The sequence below is a fragment of the Magallana gigas genome, chromosome 9 (assembly GCF_963853765.1).
Source record: "Magallana gigas chromosome 9, xbMagGiga1.1, whole genome shotgun sequence".
NCBI classification, from domain to species: domain Eukaryota; kingdom Metazoa; phylum Mollusca; class Bivalvia; order Ostreida; family Ostreidae; genus Magallana; species Magallana gigas.
In genome coordinates, this window is record NC_088861.1 from 10,513,732 (window position 1) to 10,533,424 (window position 19,693).

Below are 19,693 nucleotides of genomic sequence, written 5' to 3' on the forward strand. Positions count from 1 at the left end.
AAAAATACCATCTCCTTGACAGCCATTATTGAATTTAATGTGAAAAAACAAAAAAGTGTATGCAGTTAATAAAGTTTAACAAGATTTCTTGTACATCAAGTAACTGTGAAATTAAAGGTTAAATTTTGTAATAACAAGCTTCATATTATCAAAATAATTTTTTTTTTTTTGCTAACCTTAAAAAAAACTGGCCAGATTCCAGAATGTTGTGAATGCATGCTACTATATATTCCTAATAAAACACGAGGAATTAATATCCATGTAAAGTCAGGAGAAGCACATTTCACAAATTTTAAAATCCCGCTTTTATGATAAAAATTCAGCATTCCCAATTTTATATATAACAAATCTACAGTACTTTATTAAATTAGATCTATGCTTGTTAGGAATGTAGTACATGTGTATGCACAGTTTTTGCAAAATAGTAAACTTGAACACATACATGTTTTAAGGTTGTCAAATCCTCAGCCCCCTAAATTTCAAAGTGTGTATCTTTCTAAAGATGTTGCCTGTTCTTGTCCATATTTTACTGTGGTTTCATTAATCTTCTCAGGCCAAATATACATGTATGACATCGTGTGCCTGTGTCTTGGGCTTCACTTTTTGTGAAATGTTTCCACAGTATCAATTTGAAGGTAAATTAATTGTGAACAGCAATCCTATCAATTATTGAATACTACGTGTTTAAATTAGAAATTGCACTGCGATAAATATCTAATTTGGTTGATCAAATCGGGCTGAGGATTTGACAACCTTAATACATGTATGTGTTTAAGTTTACTATTTTGCAAACACTGTGCATACATTCCTGAGAATCAACAACGAAATCAACAAATCACAGTAAATAAAATCAAAGCAATGCAGTTTACTATCATAGTGGTATTAAAGTGTTTAGCTCAGATATTGCATTTTTGCCCAGCTAAGTTAATATAATGAGTATTTATAACCATATAACCGTTTATAGGTAAATGGCGAACTCTGACCAAAGGCAATAGGTCATATAATGCTAGTGACCTAATATTATATTTTCCCCAAATTTAAGTAATGGAATCTTACTGAAAATCTAATAATATAGGTATTCAACACATTTACACTATATGCTACCTTTAATAAGGCATGGAACTAGCAAACAGGTAAACCAAAGATCTTGAATTTGGAATTGCAATCTCTATTGATGATTTAAATAGAAGAGCACAAGGAAATCTTCCCACAATACAATATGTACACAACTAACATAATTGAAAATTTAAATTTATTTATTTGAATTGCACTTTCCAAATACTTCATAAAAATGTCAAATCTATGTAGCAGTCGTATGTTTTATGCATGTTAATTGTTTGTTGTATTCATGACTACAGTATATACCAATGTATGATGGTGTTATCAATAAATAAAATTGAAATTGAATTGTATGTACACATATATATTACATATAAAATAGCACTTACAAATACATAACTAATAATTAACAAAATATACACAAACCAAACAATTTACACAAACCAAAACACAAAAACAAAATTCTATGATCATGTAAATCAAATCCTACATAAATTCATCAAGATTATTTATCATCAAACAAAAAAATTGATTAAATCATGAATGATTTCTTGCATATTAAGCAAAATGGCAAGGTGCACGAGCACTTTCCTTTTTCATTATAGAACATAGTTCCGTATAACGTCTTTAATTTTCCGCCGACACACGGGACATTTTCCCTTCCTCCTCTTGAGCCGCTTGGCACACGGGTAACAACACACTTGATGTCCCGTGGATCCGTGGATGATGCTGCCTGTTTTGGGTCTCTTTAAACAAATAACACACGGGTCCTCCGGCCCCTTCTGTATCGGCGACTGGCTGCGGTAGTTCAGCAGAGATCGCCGCGTCCCCAGCTCGTGGAGTTCCATGGTTTGCGAGGGCGTGGTGTCTTGACTGGACAGACACACCCCCGAGTCAAAGTCGTCCTTCACCTTCTTACTGGAGTCCGTGTCCTCACTGGACAGTGACCGCTTTCTCTTCTCTGCCAGCCAGCCGGGCCGGATCTTCCAACAGTAGATACAATGGCGCTGTGGGGGTTTGTTCTTAGTCCCGCACTCACATGCCCAGTGGTCCTGAAACAAAAAATCAAAGTACTGAGAATCACTCAGCATGTTTTGATATTTAAAAATTGATCTTACCCAGTTTATAAGAACTATATGTATTATGTTAAAAAATTTAGTCTGGCTCAATAAATCTTAAAGCAATTAATTGTGCTGTTTGACTGGAATTTAGTATTTCACAACAATGCCAATATTTATCACTCTTGCAACACAAACTACACAAAAACTGTCATTGTCTTCTACGTAAAAAACTTTCGATTCTACAAATTAAAATGATATAATTTGAAACTCAATTTTTTGTATCTTCAAAAAAAAAACATATACTGAAGAGATTTCAAATTTTAAAATACAGTCATGTAAATCCATCTATATACATGTACTGTACTTACTGCTTCGTTCCACTCGGTGTCGCTCTCATCCGCCCAAAATTCCACATCACTGTCTGAACACACCACAATTACACTCTGTGGAAATAATGATTTGAAATTTTACACATGTAAATTTATCCATCTATTAGAGCCATTTTAATAGGAGCTTGGACTTTGGGTAGTTGAGTCAAGCAGCAATGTGACATAGGACTGTCTATTTCATTGCTGCACACAGCAATGGCTCTTTGAAATCAACAAGATTTGTCTGGTTTTTGATCTAAGACTACACATTATGCATACATATGTATTTCACACAAACCAGCGTCATTTTTAACCTGTTTTGATGCAAGAAATAGATAGTTATGCACTACTGAAAGTCCAAGGTCTTGTTAAAAATGGTTCTAGTCTCTAGTACACTTCAATACAAACAATTTGTTTTGCAAGTTTATCCTTGGCATTAAATTTCAAAGAATTGAATAAATCAGTTTAAAGTGGGGTAGTAAACACAAAATACCATAGAATCACTGGAAGTCCTTACTCAGAGTATAGCATATTAATTTTGTCATACCCCTGATCCTAATCCATGAATTACACCAACTCAAATGGTTACATGAAATCAGCGTCGTAAAAAGTTTACATCAACTCGTTGAACTTACCTGCCCTGAGACGACTGATGAAGACTCGGATAAGATATCCGTGGGCTCTGAATCCTCCAGTTCATACTCAATAGAGAATGTATCCGATTCCTGCGGACCTTCCTCCTCCAGGAACCAAAGGTCGTCGGATGAATCCTCAGGCTTACTGGAGGAACCTTCCTGCTGTTATGAGGAAGGATACTGGATTAATTCACTTATAATTATCAACAAAAGTACTGGTATTGATATTGATCTTGATATATATTTTTATTTTATCATAATAAAGTACATGTACAAGACACTTATAACAAAGTGCCAGGGATGGGCGATTGGGCTTCGATATAAGCATAGTTCATTACATGTATATCCGTCAAGTTCACAACAAATAATAAAGTCAAGAGGAATGAAAATCTCTTTGCATTATAAACATGTTTGCCATAACCGTGTTTTACTGTACTTAACTATCAGCATACCTGACTACTGGGTGGAGGAACAGAGCCACTAGCGCCTGACGTACTTGGCTGATTCTGATCTGAAAATTGAATAATATTCACTGATAAAAGTTCTCCACTTTTAGTTGAGCAATATAGGACAACAAAAATGTATGCACAGCATCACAGTGTTATAACAAGCGTAGAAAGTACAAAACCTGTTCCAGTTCTCCCAGCCTTTCTCCGTTTTGGCCTCGGTCGTCGTTTTGAGCGGCGCCTGGGCTGCCTACTATCCCCTGCCTCCCTGGAGGTCCCCGGGGGTGAGTTAGACGTGGACTGGACTGAGGAAGCACCGCTTGAGCTGGATGAGCTGACAGTGCTTGCAATGACAGAGGCCGGGTGACACAGGCCTATACAAACCACTGGGCTAAACCCCTGATAATGAAAGGAACTCTCCTCATTGATTGTCAATAAACCTTATAGAATATGCTTAAATTCCTTTTCTGAATAAAGACTTCAGTGGGAGGCACAGGTCTATACACACCACAAGGCTACATTCCTTGATAATGAAACTACAACTCCTTGTTATTAATGACCTTTAGACATTACACTTAAAATCTTTTCTAAATTTAGATTTATCAAATTAATATCCAATAAATTCTTCAATGCATTTACATGGGTACCATTCATATTTGTGAGCATTAGTTTTGTCAAATTTGATAGATTTAGTAAAATGCACATTTTCAAGGATATACATAAATTTTGAGTTCATGGCTCTACCATGTTTTTTCAACTTATTTTACTTCGATGAGCAATTTTGAAAAAATTTCTTGGATCCGCTCAGCAACAAAATAACCACTGTGACAGAAATCGTTCAATAAAAAGTGACTGTTGAGAGCAATACAGCTCAGACTTACCTCCCCTGAAACATGAGTGATTTGTGTGGAGGTGGCAGCACCGGTCCCCTGATGGCTCCTACCCACAGGTCGCGCTACCAAGATCTGAGTTTTCTTCAGTTGAGAGTCGGGCAGCTGGTTACAGTTTTTGTGAATCAGGTGTCTAATTAACAGGTTAAAATAAAACAATTACGAACTTTAAAAAAGAGAAAATTTAAACTTTTCAAATAATTATATTATTTCTCTGAACTTTACTATGACCTTTGATAATGTCTGCAAGATCTATTCTTGTGAAGAATCAATGCAATATGAGTACTCACAGAACTTCTGATATGGTGAACTTCTGGACATTGAAGACACGACCAAGCTCATCCTCACCGCAGTTGACCTCTCGGGGGTCATGAGGGTTATATAACCGCTTCCTGAAGACATATTCCTTTAGATAGTGACACATCTACAAAATAAAATCCCTTCAGGCTTGAAAAAATATGGGCCCTACTGACATATTCATTGTAATAGTGGAAAATCTTAATATTGAAAAAGTATCCGCTGTAAAAATAGGGTAACATTGACTTATCCCATTGAATAAGTGACACATCTACTTAAATATCCTACATGTACTTGAATAAACACATGTATTTAAGTAAATGCATTATTCAATATCAAAGCCTTTACACAAAATAATCCAGCAAAATATAGTACATTCTCAAAAACATCCTAATTCCTCTTTGTTATGAAATATGGTTTACCTCTTTCTTTGTCAAAAAATCACAATCTGCCCCTCCGCTCTTTAGGATTTTCAGGAACTCTTTTTTAGGTCTGAACTATAAATTGGAGAGAAAAAAATTCAAAACTCAGATGAAATTTCACCTCATACTCAACAAAGCTTATTGAGAGTCCAGATACAAGTCTCATTTCTTAGGGAGTCTACCAACTCAGTTCCTATTATAAAATCAACTTTTAAACAAATTTCCATTTTAAATGATTTGCAAATGGTTTCAACTGACAACTTTTGAACCAAAACTAATCATTCCAATAATACATATTACAGTCATACATGTACCTCCCTATTTTATAATCTTGACTGAACTGGACCAAGATATAAAATCTTTGAGATAGTCAGGAATTCAAGATCATATTAAAAAACTTCCAGTTCACTTTGACAACATATTTGTGATAAATATTCCGCAATTCATTTTGAAAATTTGAAGGACCCCTCTTAATCATATCCATGAGTCCAAAGTCAAAAACAATGTGTCCATATTTTATTCCACAGAGAAAACGAAAATCAACAAGCTACATTTATTTAAACTCAAATTCTAAATGACCATACTAAGAGACAGGCTAAGTGGAGTCACTAGGAGGGTTCTGAGTTTTCTCTGTTTCTTTATCACCAATATCATTTATTTCACGTTTTGGATTAGAATTCCTTTCCGCATGAAGCTGTTTCTTTTTATAAAAATCAGATTAACTGCTACTTTTTCATAAATTCTGGTTAATCTATCCTGGTTTGGGAGTACCGTTATTTCATCTGATTTTATTGGTTGCATCATATGCTTCATGATCGACATCAATTTCCCTGTTGTAATGTCATGTATAATTGAATCTCATTTGTAAATCACTAAGTGTTGACCAATGAAATTTCTGCTTTTGTATTGTGGGTTTTTTTTCTATTCAGAACATTTCAGGCTTTTAGTTCGTAGGTTAAGAAAGAAACAAGAGATGTTTGTGAAACACTTATGCCTCCCTCCCTTGAAAACATCCACAAAGAAAATGAACGTAAACTGCAAATATTTGGAATTTTTCCAAGTCCAAGAGGCATAACTCTGTCGGAAATTGCTCTATCATACCCAAAATCAAACTTGACCTAGATATTATCATGATAAACCTGTATAACAAATTTCATTTCAATATGTTCATCCTCTGGGAAAAAAATGAGCAGAAACTGCAAATAACTCCAATTTTTCTATGTCCAAGGGCCATAACTATGTCAAAAATTGCTCGATCATACCCAATATCAAACTTGACCTAGATACTATCATGATAAACCTGTAAACCAAATTTCATTTCAATATGTTTATCCTATGCAAAGAAAATAAACGGAAACTGTTGGTGGACAACCGACCGACAGACAGCAGCAAAGCAATATGCCCTCCCTTCTTCAAAGAGGGGCATTACAATCGATGTTCTGGAATTTCTTATCGAGAAAATGTGTTAGTGTATTTTGTGTGTATTTTAGGCAGGAGGCAAGTCCAAATGAATCACAGAAGATTTTTACATTGTAAACCACATCTTACCAGCGGTACTCCAACTGTTATCTCTTCTGATACAATCATGTGGGAGGGGCTACTGCCAGCCGCTGGACCAGATGTCTGTGGTTGGTGGTTCAACGCTCTGTTGGAACTAGCCCTCACCAGAGCTCTTTGTCTCTCGGCCTGCTCCGTCTCTGCTACTGTACTTGTCACACTCTCTTCCAGTTTTTCTGTACCATTGTTTTCAGTCTTTGAAAAAAAAACCATTAGGTTCACCTTGTTGAATGTTGCATTTGATTAGTTTCATCAATACACATTTTAGGTAACTCCTAACTGATTTTAATCTTTCAATTTTTATTGTTTAAATTGCTAAATATCCAATATTTGAGGAATATTTCATGTGCAGATCTAGATGGGGGTCGGGGGGACCCCCCCCCCCCCCTGCAAAATTCAAACTTCTTTAAAAATATGCAACAGTCCCCCCAGTTTTCATTCCTTCCCTAAAGTTCAAATGCTTTTGTGAGGGGGCTTTAAAGGCTATATAATGATAGCAAAACTTTATAACTTATTTACAGTTTATAAATATTTACAGCATATTTCTTCAATTTAATTTTGAGAAAGTTGTTGAATTAACGTAGCTCGCGGGTTTGCTGACGTCACAATAGGAATCGACGTTAAGAGTTGACCGTCATAGTAAACTCATAATTTTATTTTAAAATGACAAATGAGATATTTAGAAGTATAAAAGAAAATATTCTAAAAAGCTTATATGCGGTTTATGACTGTTTATATAAAGATTTATAATATCAAGTGCTGAAAATTTAAAGATGTCACATACATTGTCACATTTTGTTCTATAAAGATAAAGAATGAGTGTGCGTTAGAACTCTTCCATTTAAAGTCATGTTTTAAAATAGAATGTATGCGTTAACTTCGTTTTTTTTTTTTACAATTATAACTTCCCTAATCTGTACTACCGATTAAATTCTTAAATTTCTTTTGGCTTCAGATGACTGTTTTATTCGATTACTTACTTATAATGTCAGTAGTTGCCTGGCATTTTATTTTTGCATTGATTGACTCAGAGTTTCATTAAAACAAAAATAGCAATTTTCTGTATCTTTACAGCCTTACATTAATTGCATTTTTAAATAACATGCACAATAATGTCTAATAAGCATTAACATGTTCTAAAATGTGTTAAACAGCTAGTCTTGTCAATAAATGCATTTCAATTTTGGTGTTCTAAGAAGTAAGGAAATGATGACGTCAGGCTAACGTCGTAATGAAAATATAAGGTTTTGAGAAATCTTTTAAATCTTTAAAGTTTTTTTTGCCAAAAATTGGCCGAGAACACATACTGATATTTTTTTATGAATTGTTTCATAATTATCTCCTCTGTTTTTGTGTTGAGTATGATTAATTTCGTCTGAATTGTTTAAAAGTTTGGAGCATAGTTTTGTAATGCATTTCTCGGTTAAAATGTGCATTTTACTATATATTTCATTGAAATGGCGTTGCTCGATTTTATCAATGACACTGTATTTGAAACACGATAACATTATCACCGCGTAGACGAATCATAAATAAATTTTAGAAATAAAACTATAAAACCTATGGATCGCGTGGACAAATTTTCAAGGTAGATTTTCTCACAAGCAGGTAAACCCGCGAGCTACCTTAAAAACTATAAAAAAAAATGTTTCTATGTCCATTCAAATGATTAGCGTGTGCAATAAGATCATTGTGGTTCAAGATCATAACATATAGATAGAATAAGATTTTTTTAAAATTATTTTTAAATAATTTTATAATCAAATTTCTTCATTAGAAACTTCCTTCCAAAGAAATATTTTAAAACCCAAAATTAGGAAAAAGATAACTAAACATCACAAGCATTAAAAAGATTATATACTGGCAAATGACAACTCCGGATCAAACAACTTCATTTGCACCATATGCGAAGATAGGAATATTAATTTTAGAGTTTCACATACTTATTATAATTATAATAAATGAATATTATATGCATTCAGATCAAACATACAACTGTATAAACATATTCCCAAATACAAGATCCACAAATAGGGTTTAGTGATTCAAATTTACCTTTCGAGCATTTTTAAATGCCAAGAAACGCCAGTAATGAGAGTCCATGACCGCAGCATGGGTCGCAAATTGCGCGGGTCTAATAGGCCACTCATTTTTATCATGTGACGCATGCGCATGATGCCATCTTGGACATTTTTTGAGCAAACTAAAGATTTGAGCGATTTCATCATCGTCAAAAATAGTTAATCTCAAATAAAACATATATCCTGTTCTAAGTGACCCAGTCAAGCGTTTCATACATGTACATACCTGCCCTCGATCCGACTCGAGTTTAGGGGAGGATCCCACTTTTTGGGCCTGGGACATACTGAATGAGAAATTCAATAAATTCCACATAATATTTCTGAAAGATAGTTTCCTAACAACATGAAAAACTTACAAAAGAACGTTACCTTTTCCATTTCAATTTTTAAATCAAAATCCATGCTTATTGGATTTGAACTATACACTGTATATTATCATAATTACTAAACTAAATCAAAACCAAGAAATAAATTTGGAAACAAGTGAATAACCTATCTTTTCATACGAACTAACAACCTTCAGTGAAGAAAGAAACCATGGTTTTAAAATCAAATGCATCACATTACTCAAATTTCATATATAATTTTAATTGAATTTTTATTTAATCCCAGAAACATGCACATGACATTCAAGCTCACCCTGTCCGCAGGCATATTGATATGACCATCTGAAATCCTGAAGGCATTTTTTTTTCGCAACTAAATAGAAGTTCAGAAATATCCCTTGATGCTTTGTTATGGCCAGCTTCAAGTCATGTTAAAACTTAAAAGCCTCATCTACATGCATATCAATACATTATCATTTACACATGTATCAGCTATTAACAACTCCATGTGAAATGCTGTAAAAATGAGTCAAATGATAACACTTCAGGAATATACCTTCATATTCATCATAATTGCATCATTTCTATATATAAATCTATTATTAGTCACAAAGGCACCTGTTCTACTTGAGTGGACAAATTGGGCCATGAACTCTGGTTTTTCATTGGTTAATACATGTACAAAGAAAGACATTATTTTTTTAAATTGAAGATTTTTACGTCTGTTTATCAACCTATTAAAACATTTTTTTAAACATCGACTGTTCCATGTAAATTACTATTCTAAAGGACAACAAGAAAATTATTAAATTATCAAATGAAGTTTTTTTTAAATATTATTTTATTTCATTAAGAATTTTAAAAGACCGCTTTGCTTTCAAAGGTCTTTTTATGACTCCTAGCCAAATACAATATTAGTGAATTTCAAAATGTTAAAAAATGTGCATGTGCTAGTGAAATGTTAGCAATACGGATATATTACATCCCTCCATCCCACCTCTCCTCTGTTTTTTTTTTAATTGTTTAAATATTTTTGAAGGGGGGGGGGGTTATAATTATATATGCATCTTGAAGATATGTAGTTTCAGGGATTTATCAAGGCTGTTTTTTCTACCGGTAAATGGTACCTTTCCCCTCTTAAAATAGGTCCTAAAATTCCCCTTTTTCAGAGAGAAAATTCCCAGATCAAACAGAGAATATTAAACTATATAATAGATGAAACACACACCAATCAGAAAAGGGGGGGGGGTTAAATTTAAATTGTATCCTTACTTCAAATACATGCAATACGCATTGAATAATCATATTGGGATACATTTTTAACGAATTGTCTTTAATTGTAGATCTATACATTTATGATATCAGTACATTTCATTAAATTTTATGTTATGTATAAATTACAACGTACTTTTTGTTAACAACAATATGAATTTTAGGGTGCAGTCAAAGGTGATTTGCAATACCACATTTTAGACGAAGAAAAAATTAAATATATATACCTCTCGATTCACTTTCATTTTACAATATTGTAAAATATATAATTCAATTAACTTACCTGGGTTTTAAAGATTTAAATCTCGCTCAATTTGAAGGGACCAATAACACGTGGACTTCATGGCAGGTATGGACATGTACACCGATTGACAATTGCAATATAAATCAATATTCTATATCTATACGGGCCCCATCATAAAACGTGTAACGAGAGAACGAGTGAACAAGTCCGGACTTGTCTCTCGGTAAAGGTCAGGGTCGAATAAACAAATACACGTGTTATGTGAGGTTTTATGGCCTTGGTCTAATTCATTGCGCTAATGTGCTATAAATTGCTTTGTCTGTTTCGATTACTTGATTACAACACGGCTTTCTCACATACATTGAAATTTTAAAATCTGTCAGTGACTACATTATAAATAGCATAGGTCTGTAGATTGCCAGACCACCTGTCTTCAATAAATAAATTCTTCTTCCTTCCGTGACAAAAATGGCGGGAAATTCTGAGTGAAAGAAGACCGAGCCCGACAACATATGAAATGTATGAAAAATTCTGTAACATATGCCACTTTCTATTTGAAAAATGCATCACTGGCTCAAAATTTTTGATTAAAACGTAAAATTCTTTCAAAAGATTTCTTACACAAGTTTACATTTCATGCTATTAGCGAGGTACACATGCAGCAAGTTAAAATTAGATTTACGTACGGTACCTCACTTAATTCACCTTAAATACCTGGTAGTTTCTCAAACAAGAAGAAAATAACTGGATTTTGAGAGATATCATAATGGATAAGAAGTATATCAGTCAAATAGGCGTAAAAAATAAGTGATTTTGGATGAAAAATTACATTTTCAAAAATTTAACTCAGTAAACAAATTTTAAAGCTCGATCCAGTCGGACTCACAACCTGCGTTTTAAAAGCCCAATGCTTTAACCATTTAGCCATGACGATATACTACCAAATGTACAAACAGTTTAAAAAAAAACATTTAAATCGCCATCTTGTGACGTAGTGTCTTGATGTAGATGTAGTGAGGTATCTTAATTAAATCCATTTCCCGGTCGATCATAGTGAAAAGAGGAACAGACCTCTACCTCATTATATCAAATGAATACTATTTACGGGGTTTTTTCCCCGATTCTCTGTAAAAGAAAAAAATCTTAACCCATTTGCCAATTTAATATCTTATTTCTTATTTTGTCTTTGAAATTAAAATAAACCATCATATTACACGTGGCTCCATAGAACATATATACTTCGAACACCGACACCATATTGATTTTTATTCTTAAACTGTACCCTTTTATTAGCGTAACGACTGCTCGTACACTGAGTTATTATAATTTTATAAAATAGTTTTAATCCTTAAAATCAGAGTCGGTGTCGGAATCTTGAAATAGGACAACAATCAGAAACTTTGCGTTTATTGTCAGACTTTGAGATGTTTCTTCTTTTCGTCTGATGAATTAAAAGTCACCAAGGAGAACAGACTGTATACTTTTTGAAGATTGAATATACCTTGGAATAAACAGCATTTTTACATAGTTTTCAAATGAACACATGCTTGGTTTTTATTCTATTTTTTAATGAAAAATGCGCGCAGTTTCTCAGTATACGTTAAGAGTTCCCGCATGATAAAACCATTTTTTCTCTACTTCTTATTCAAAAATACATGAATTTCTAAAATTCAATAATGTTCAAGACGACACAAATAAATAAATATACTGTGAAATAATTTTTATTCGTGGGGGTCCATGTTCATGGGTAGCCAAAATTTTCCTGGTTCGTGGGGACGCAATTTTATTGGTAGTGTAATCGGGATAAATTTAATAAATATTAAACAAATGATTGTATATAAGTTCGTGGGGATGTAAATTCGTGGGCAAGGGTAACCCACGAAAGCCACGAACATTGGTCCCCACGAACAATGATGATTCCAAAGTAGTGCATGCGCAATTGCGCATGCATTATATTACTTTAGTTTCTGTACGTATAATATGTATAGATCGGTTTAATTCGCAAGATTCAGCATAACTACATGTATATTGACATTGCATTTTATTCAGAAGTTTATTCAGAAGTTAGACTTGGGCATAATGATACGATGGATATCCTCAGCTATCTGAAAAGCTCGCAAAGTCCTGTCCTTCATTTCTTGGTCAATCTTTCCACTCGTCACCTCCTCCATGAAGTTATAGAAATCTCGCATAAACAATCCTATAAAACAGTATAAAAACAAAGTACTGTGGTTTCATCAATATTCGTTGAATACCAATTTTCGTGGATTTCGTTATTAAGTTGATTCATGAAATTAAGTGTTCCATGAAGTGCAATTTCTATTAACATTTTGTATTGATAGGGTCATTGGCCACGAATTTACGTATCCTTGAAATCGTGATTTTCACTTTTTCCACGAAAATTGATACCCTTGAATATTAATGAAACCAAAGTAAATAAAGTTAAATTCATATTTCTTCCAGTACCAAAGTGGATACATGTATATATTTGTTTTGGAATCCTCGTTAGCCCCCCCCCCCCACCCAACTCTCATGCACACACACTTTGATTGAAAAAACGATACTGCGTGCATGCAATTAGATAGGACTCAATAATTTTACACGGTCAAATCAGTTCATAATCCCTCTTACTTTCATAGACATACATGTATATTGGCATGTACCTGGTTTTGCACCTGGTGTTTTTGAAGGTCTGAGATTCAGTACCGTTCCATCTTGTAACTGAAATATAATGGATTTCTCCCTCCCGTCAGACTCTCTGAATCTCCTCAAACTTATGGTGACTGTTCTGTAAAATGAATTGAATAATTCGTTTGCTTGTTAATTCGTACTCTACATAAAATATAAAAATACATTTCAGGTGTTTTAACTCATTTATAAAACGGTTCACACCTCTTGTCTGGTGTTTCCAGATGTGCTGTAGCATGGAAACTGTCCTCGTTTTCACTGTAAGTCCCGCCCACCGCTTTGACGTCACCACATAAATGACAAGCGGTCTCTATGAGTGAAACGTTGCACACGAAAGGTGGTCCTGAGGTTTTGTGATCTTCAACCCACCCGTTGTAACTACCTTCAACAGAAGGTGAGAAGACACTTTTAAAAAGCTTACAAAACACCGTTGAAGAAAAGCAAAACATCGCGGCCCCTTTCATCGCAAAAAAATTCAAAATTTACATAAGATTATGACTACAGTGCTCTCAACCATCACCGATCATTTTTTCTTTTGGTCAAAGATAATATAACGAACCATTTTAACAAGAGCTTGGACTTTGGGTAGTTGTGTCAAACAGCAATGTGACGTAGGCCTGTCTATTTAGTAAGTGCTAGCCACTCGGCCCAGGCTCTTTGAAATCAACAAAATTTGTCTGGCTTTTGAGCTAAGACTACGCCATCGGTGCACATTTAGCTTGTTTTTGACGCAAGAAATAGATATTGGCGTCCTAATGAAAGTCCAAGGTCGTGTTAAAATAGTTCTATTTCATAAGCTATACCAATATATCGTCATTGCAGATCAAATTGGTGATCGAGAGATTCGAAGCCCACCTTTCAATGTAATGTCGCAATGTTTCCATGGAGTGCTTTGATCCAGTTGTTTCTTGTAGTCATTTAACAGTCCAATGTTTTCTTCGTGAAGGATAACGCCTGTAATTAATTAATTATATAAATATATTAATCAGATGAACTTGTAAACTGCAAAGCCAGTTACAAATAAAATCATGAATTGATGCCAACCTTTTCTCTCCGCCATCTCAAAAAACTCCTTGGCGACCTTTAATGATAAAGCCAAAGGGAATTCACAAAGGACGTGCTTCCCATTTTCTAGCCCCTTCCTATATCAATGTACATTAATGAGATGAGGCAGTTGGGAAAACGAGCAAATACCTCTTTACATAAGCAAAGTCAATTTCTTTCACCTATAAATTCAATATACAGTACATGTGTTATGTGTTATGTATCTACATGTATATACGTACATTTATATCTGATATGATTGATACAAACCTGACCAATCGTTCGTGTAATCCGTTTTCTGTGCAAATCAAAATGGCGTCGACATCTTCTCGTGTAAACACTTCATCCTCTGTGAGCTGCTTCGCTCCTTCAATCTCCAGCGTTCGTCTTCAGCGACAGAAAAAAAACCCACTATGCATTTGAAATACCCTGTCGTGTACAAACAATTTAACTACTGCTAATTTTTAACCTTCAAAGTTATTATCTGAGAGAGAGAGAGAGAGAGAGAGAGAGAGAGAGAGAGAGAGAGAGAGAGAGAGAGAAGGGGGTGGTACCTCGACACGAATCCTTTCAAACACCACTGTACATCACCGTGTGACGTATACTGTAGGAGATCTCTCACTCGAACACGTCCAGCTTTCCCTAACCCAATGACGCCAACTCCATACACCTTACCGGACATCTGATCAATTACAATGATTTATTTACATTCAGTGTTTATTTACTCACATATTAATTTCTATACTCTGTCCCGAGTTTTTGCTTCCACCACTTTTTGCTTGATAATTCAATAATAGTAAATACCTTTGTGCTCAAACTACGTTCATCCACTAATATAAAAAATGTCCAGATTATCTGTTTTGAAACGCCCCGTCTACCGCTTCAGGTTTCAATACACATCCCGAAATTGAAAGTCTACGGAGATTTTGCATTGCAACAGCCATTTATAAGCCCGGATGATAACGTTAAAAAATTGCGCGATGTATTCCGAGTGTATTCCGAATGGAGAAAAGATGTAAACAATCCCCATTATAAATCTCCGTAAGGAATCTGTTTTCGTTCCTGTGAATTTTTCTGGGAGGAAAGGGATAATTGTTCAATGAAAATATTTTGGATATATTCCCTTTTTTACCGATTTCAACTGTATTTCTTTAACAGGTATGTGTAATTATATTAAAAATCATCAAAAAGCGATGGAAGCAATAACTTGGGACAGACTATAAATGACGTTTAATGTTTAATAACACACATCAAACCTAATCATGGCTTACAATGAGCTTAAGTAAACGGCTTCACGCGATTAAAATAGCTATATAATAAATATTGTTAAAGATTTATAAATGACAATTTAAAAATAGTTAGCCTGAGCAATTTATTTGAAATGTTCTTTTGAAAAATAATCGTTATTGTATCTGTTCTATTTTTAGTCTCCTACCGGTTTTCACCGGAGGGGACTATAGCTTTCCTATGTGTCCGTCAGTCCGTATGTCTGTCCGTCTGTCTGTCCCACTTCAGTTTTCCATACTTTTTTTCTTTATGCGTTTGATGAATAATATGAAATTTGCTGAACAGCTACAAAATGTCAAAATACAGATCAAATTTACACTTTCGTAGCGTCTGGTTGACATATTTTCGAGAAAATTAATTTTTTATATTCCAATTTTTAATGTTCGGGTTCGATATTCTGCATAACAGTGCATTGTTTTCACAATTTCCACAAACCGGTAGGGGACGTGTATTGCTTATGCAACACTCTCAGAATATTTGTTAAAAAGAGTTTTTTTTCCAGCAAAGTTTTTGGAATCATGTATTTAACCGCGAAAGTACACTACAGGCATGTTTTAAGGTGGCTCATCCATCTACTGGCATTATTCGTCTCCATATGACAAAGAACGTTTATAATATCTCTAAAGCGACGATACAAAAATATTTCATAAAAATTAACACTAACCTAAAAAAATATAAATGTAAGAACCATTTTAACGAGACCTTGGACTTTCGGTTGAACGTAGCTATCTATTTCTTGCGTCAAAACATGTTAGAAATGACGCGGTTTCAAGCGAAATATGCACTGATTGCGTAGTCTTACCTCAAAGCCAGACAAATCTTGTTGATTTCAAAGAGCCATGGCAGAGTGGCCAACAATGAAATAGACATGCAGGCCTACGTCACATTGCTTTTTGACACAACTACCCAAAGTCCAAGCTCTTGTTAAAATGATTCTATATGCCTGCATTGCATTGGTGTGTTATTGGACCAACGATATATATTCAAATTAACAATCAACATGCGCGGATCTAAAGGAGGGGGTCAAACATTCAAATTTCTTTAAATTACATCATAATATTACCAAAAATATGCCTTGGGACCCCCCCCCCCCCCATTTGGAAAAAAATTCTGGATCCGCGCATGAATCAGTGATTATGTACATACATAAAATAAATGTACACCGTACTGTACTGTTATTATGATATTTTCGGTTATTTTAATTCTTTCAAATGGTAGAGGAAGCAAAATATAATAAACATAATAAAGTTTATATTTTTCATATCTTTAAAGTGGTAATGGGTCGCCATAGTGCAGACCTGTTTCGTAATGCTTTATGGCGCGGGTTTGTAAAAGGCCTAATGCATGTATATACTAAACGTGTATCTATTGATAACGTTCAATATTCATCGTTAAGTCAAATGGATAAACAAACTTACCCTGAGAATTTAAAATGCAATTCAAGACCTTATTCACAGTGATCCGCTTCGACTCCAAGGCCAAGCCACAATATGTGATATTCACGTGACAAACAGTATAATTTATACAGTATCACGCGCAGTCACGAATAATGCCACATTGCATGAGCAACATAAAGTATAGATAGGTAAAAAAAAAAATTAATATTAAACCCTGAATCAGGAACTTGCAGAGAAAGAAGTACACACTGTAAATAATGTATGGTGTGCTGCAAGGAGATAAACTATCAATATAACCAAATTCCTGCCAAGGTGGCGCTTCTATACATAATCAATGTATAACATACATGTATATTTGTATATAATAACACATAAATAAAAACATATAATACTTATATAATAGTGTTGTGTTGTGCATGTACTATGCCTAAATAGTAGTCAGGGTTTGATACATAGTGCACGAGCCGGAGGCGAGTGCACTATGTATCAAACCCTGACTACTATTTAGGCATAGTACATGCACAACACAACACTATTGTTATTATTATGCCGACTGTTGAATAAACTGACGTACTTTGCTATAAGTAGCTGTGACGTTCGAGTGTTGACAAGTCCCTAAAAATAATCACCGGGAAAGCAAGCGTTTGTTTTGATTTTTTTCAAATTAATCAATTAATTTGATTGTTTATTTAATCAACAAGTTGTTGTACAATAAAAGGTCAACAAAGGTTTATGTTTTTTTCAAGAAATGAGAGACATTTGGCCTTACCGAGAAAACTCGAAATGTTTAGCAGACGAAATCTCATTGAATTTTTTTCTTGTACATTCTTTATCAAGCGTCATTAAAAAAAGCGTTTTTGTGATTCTCATGTAGAATTTATTTGAAAAATTTTCAATCAATTTGTTCAAAAGTTTATAAGAAACTTTAACTTTAAAATTACCGTCAATGATGAAATGTTTTGGAAAAAATAAATAATTTTAATTGCTTGGTGTCAGTCGTATATATCAACGTTTTATATATATAAATACCATAAGATATATAAACGGCTAATTTAGCGTAGCGGTAACGCGTTGGGCTTCAAGCTGAAATGATTTTAGCATCGTGAGTTCGAATCCCGTTGAAAACATTTGCCGTGCTTTATTTCGGCATAGTATGCTTACGCTATATGAATCCTTTGATACTATGCGAAAATAGATGAGTATTGAATATATAGTGACAAACTGACAGAAGGCATAATAATTACTATTGTTATATTCAGTAGTATATTCTCACTATATAACTCTATATAGACGAATAGTCAATAATTGTGATATCTTCGCGACTCCAAAACAAGGTGACGTCATAATAGACAGTCAGTCAAGGCAAGTAAACAACGAACGCGCAATGCAACGGTTTGCTATCATAACGGATATAAGGATTTGCGATTTACTGTGAAGTAAAATCAGGTAGAATACCTGTCTGATACTTCTTACGGTCGGCGGAATATCACAAGTGGCCGTTTGATGCTGAGGATATTTTGGAAATGAACTTTGCACAAAATTGAATTCGTGAATTCTTTGTTGAGCTGAGAAAATTACGGCGATCTGTTTTCAATTAATTTCTTAAATTTTGGTTTGTTTCTTCATATAACAAAACAAATGTTGACTGTGTTTTCGGGCAACATTGATTATATTAGCCCCCTTGGGACGAAAATATTGCCCTCAACCCCAGTCAATATTTGTATAATATACCGGCCATCAAAGTGGTTAACATGTTGAATATAATGAATTGTTGAAGTTAAATACAGAATAGAATGCTTAAAAATAGCATACTTCAATGCGATTTTGAGTTGCATCATTTGCCTCGATCTATAATTTCATCGTTCTCCTTAACCACCTAGAAAAAAATGAAAAATAAAATTTACCAACATGCAGTAAATAATTTTGTTATACTTTCATGTTAAATACTGAAATCTGATTGGTTAAGACGCAGTTAATAATATTTACTATTACCCTCAGCGTTAGCAACGCACTTGGCAACGGGTAACATTGAAAAATGTTACATGCGCGAAAATTATGCGCGTACGGTTCGCTGTAGAATTCACGTTATTCCTATATAAAAGCAGTAAAATTTTCTTAAAAATTTTAAAAATTGACACCCCTCGAAAACCATTGTCAACCTCCGCTTCGCGTCGGTTGACAATGGTTTTCTCGGGGTGTCAATTTCAACTGTTACCCTCCCAAACAGGCACTATTTATATAGTATATTACTTGGAAATGGCGCACCTCAACGCGTCTCGGGGTTATATCCATGACAACCACCTGAAAAAAAAAAAAATTAAAAATGGAAGTTTCCAATAATAGATCTAGATGTTTGATAGAGTTTACTGTATAACATCAATTAAATTAAATGCAATTTTATTGCACATACTACTTTTAAGATCAAATGTGAATTATTTTCCTTTATTTTCCCTATTCCTTTTTTCACTCGAAACACAATGTGAATGTTTTATTTTATTTCATTCGATATATATTTTTCTATTATTTAGTTTCATTTGAAAATATTTACATATACATGATTGCATAATGACTTTATTTATAAGCAACAGCAACACAGGCAACTCATCAGATTTCGTCTCA

General features: G+C 34.1%; 2 protein-coding genes across 3 annotated transcripts; both read right to left on the reverse strand.

Moving 5' to 3' along the window:
• Positions 1-842: 842 nt before the first annotated feature.
• Positions 843-11,098, reverse strand: LOC105324709 (E3 ubiquitin-protein ligase Mdm2). Of its 2 annotated transcripts, XM_011423859.4 has the most exons (12): positions 10,698-11,098; positions 9,456-9,658; positions 9,043-9,100; positions 6,727-6,930; positions 5,179-5,253; positions 4,750-4,883; positions 4,451-4,592; positions 3,752-3,968; positions 3,576-3,634; positions 3,124-3,285; positions 2,489-2,563; positions 843-2,111 (listed from the first exon to the last, which is right to left on the reverse strand). In XM_011423859.4, exons 2-12 carry the CDS (start codon positions 9,500-9,502, stop codon positions 1,659-1,661), a joined length of 1,626 nt encoding a protein of 541 aa, XP_011422161.3. In that variant the 5' UTR covers positions 9,503-9,658; positions 10,698-11,098; the 3' UTR covers positions 843-1,658. The 2 variants fall into 2 exon arrangements, with proteins under 2 accessions (XP_011422161.3, XP_011422163.3); XM_011423861.4 differs by lacking the exon at positions 9,456-9,658.
• Positions 11,099-12,638: 1,540 nt separating this feature from the next.
• Positions 12,639-17,319, reverse strand: LOC105324708 (biliverdin reductase A). Its single transcript, XM_011423856.4, has 8 exons — positions 17,096-17,319; positions 14,945-15,072; positions 14,661-14,777; positions 14,391-14,488; positions 14,202-14,300; positions 13,551-13,728; positions 13,322-13,446; positions 12,639-12,858 (listed from the first exon to the last, which is right to left on the reverse strand). Exons 2-8 carry the CDS (start codon positions 15,070-15,072, stop codon positions 12,716-12,718), a joined length of 888 nt encoding a protein of 295 aa, XP_011422158.3. The 5' UTR covers positions 17,096-17,319; the 3' UTR covers positions 12,639-12,715.
• Positions 17,320-19,693: the final 2,374 nt, after the last annotated feature.

Bases quoted from the DNA above. Each gene is read 5' to 3' on its own strand.
- LOC105324709 (XM_011423859.4), bottom strand. From the start codon at position 9,502: ATGCCTTCAGGATTTCAGATGGTCATATCAATATGCCTGCGGACAGG. The intron at 4,884-5,178 runs GTAAACCATATT...TTTATTTTGTAG, and splicing joins ATTTTTTGACAAAGAAAGAG to ATGTGTCACTATCTAAAGGA. The intron at 2,112-2,488 runs GTAAGTACAGTA...TTTTTGTTTCAG, and splicing joins ACACCGAGTGGAACGAAGCA to GACCACTGGGCATGTGAGTG.
- LOC105324708 (XM_011423856.4), bottom strand. From the start codon at position 15,072: ATGTCCGGTAAGGTGTATGGAGTTGGCGTCATTGGGTTAGGGAAAGCT. The intron at 14,778-14,944 runs GTACCACCCCCT...CTGTCGCTGAAG, and splicing joins TTGAAAGGATTCGTGTCGAG to ACGAACGCTGGAGATTGAAG. The intron at 14,489-14,660 runs GTTTGTATCAAT...ACATTGATATAG, and splicing joins TTACACGAACGATTGGTCAG to GAAGGGGCTAGAAAATGGGA.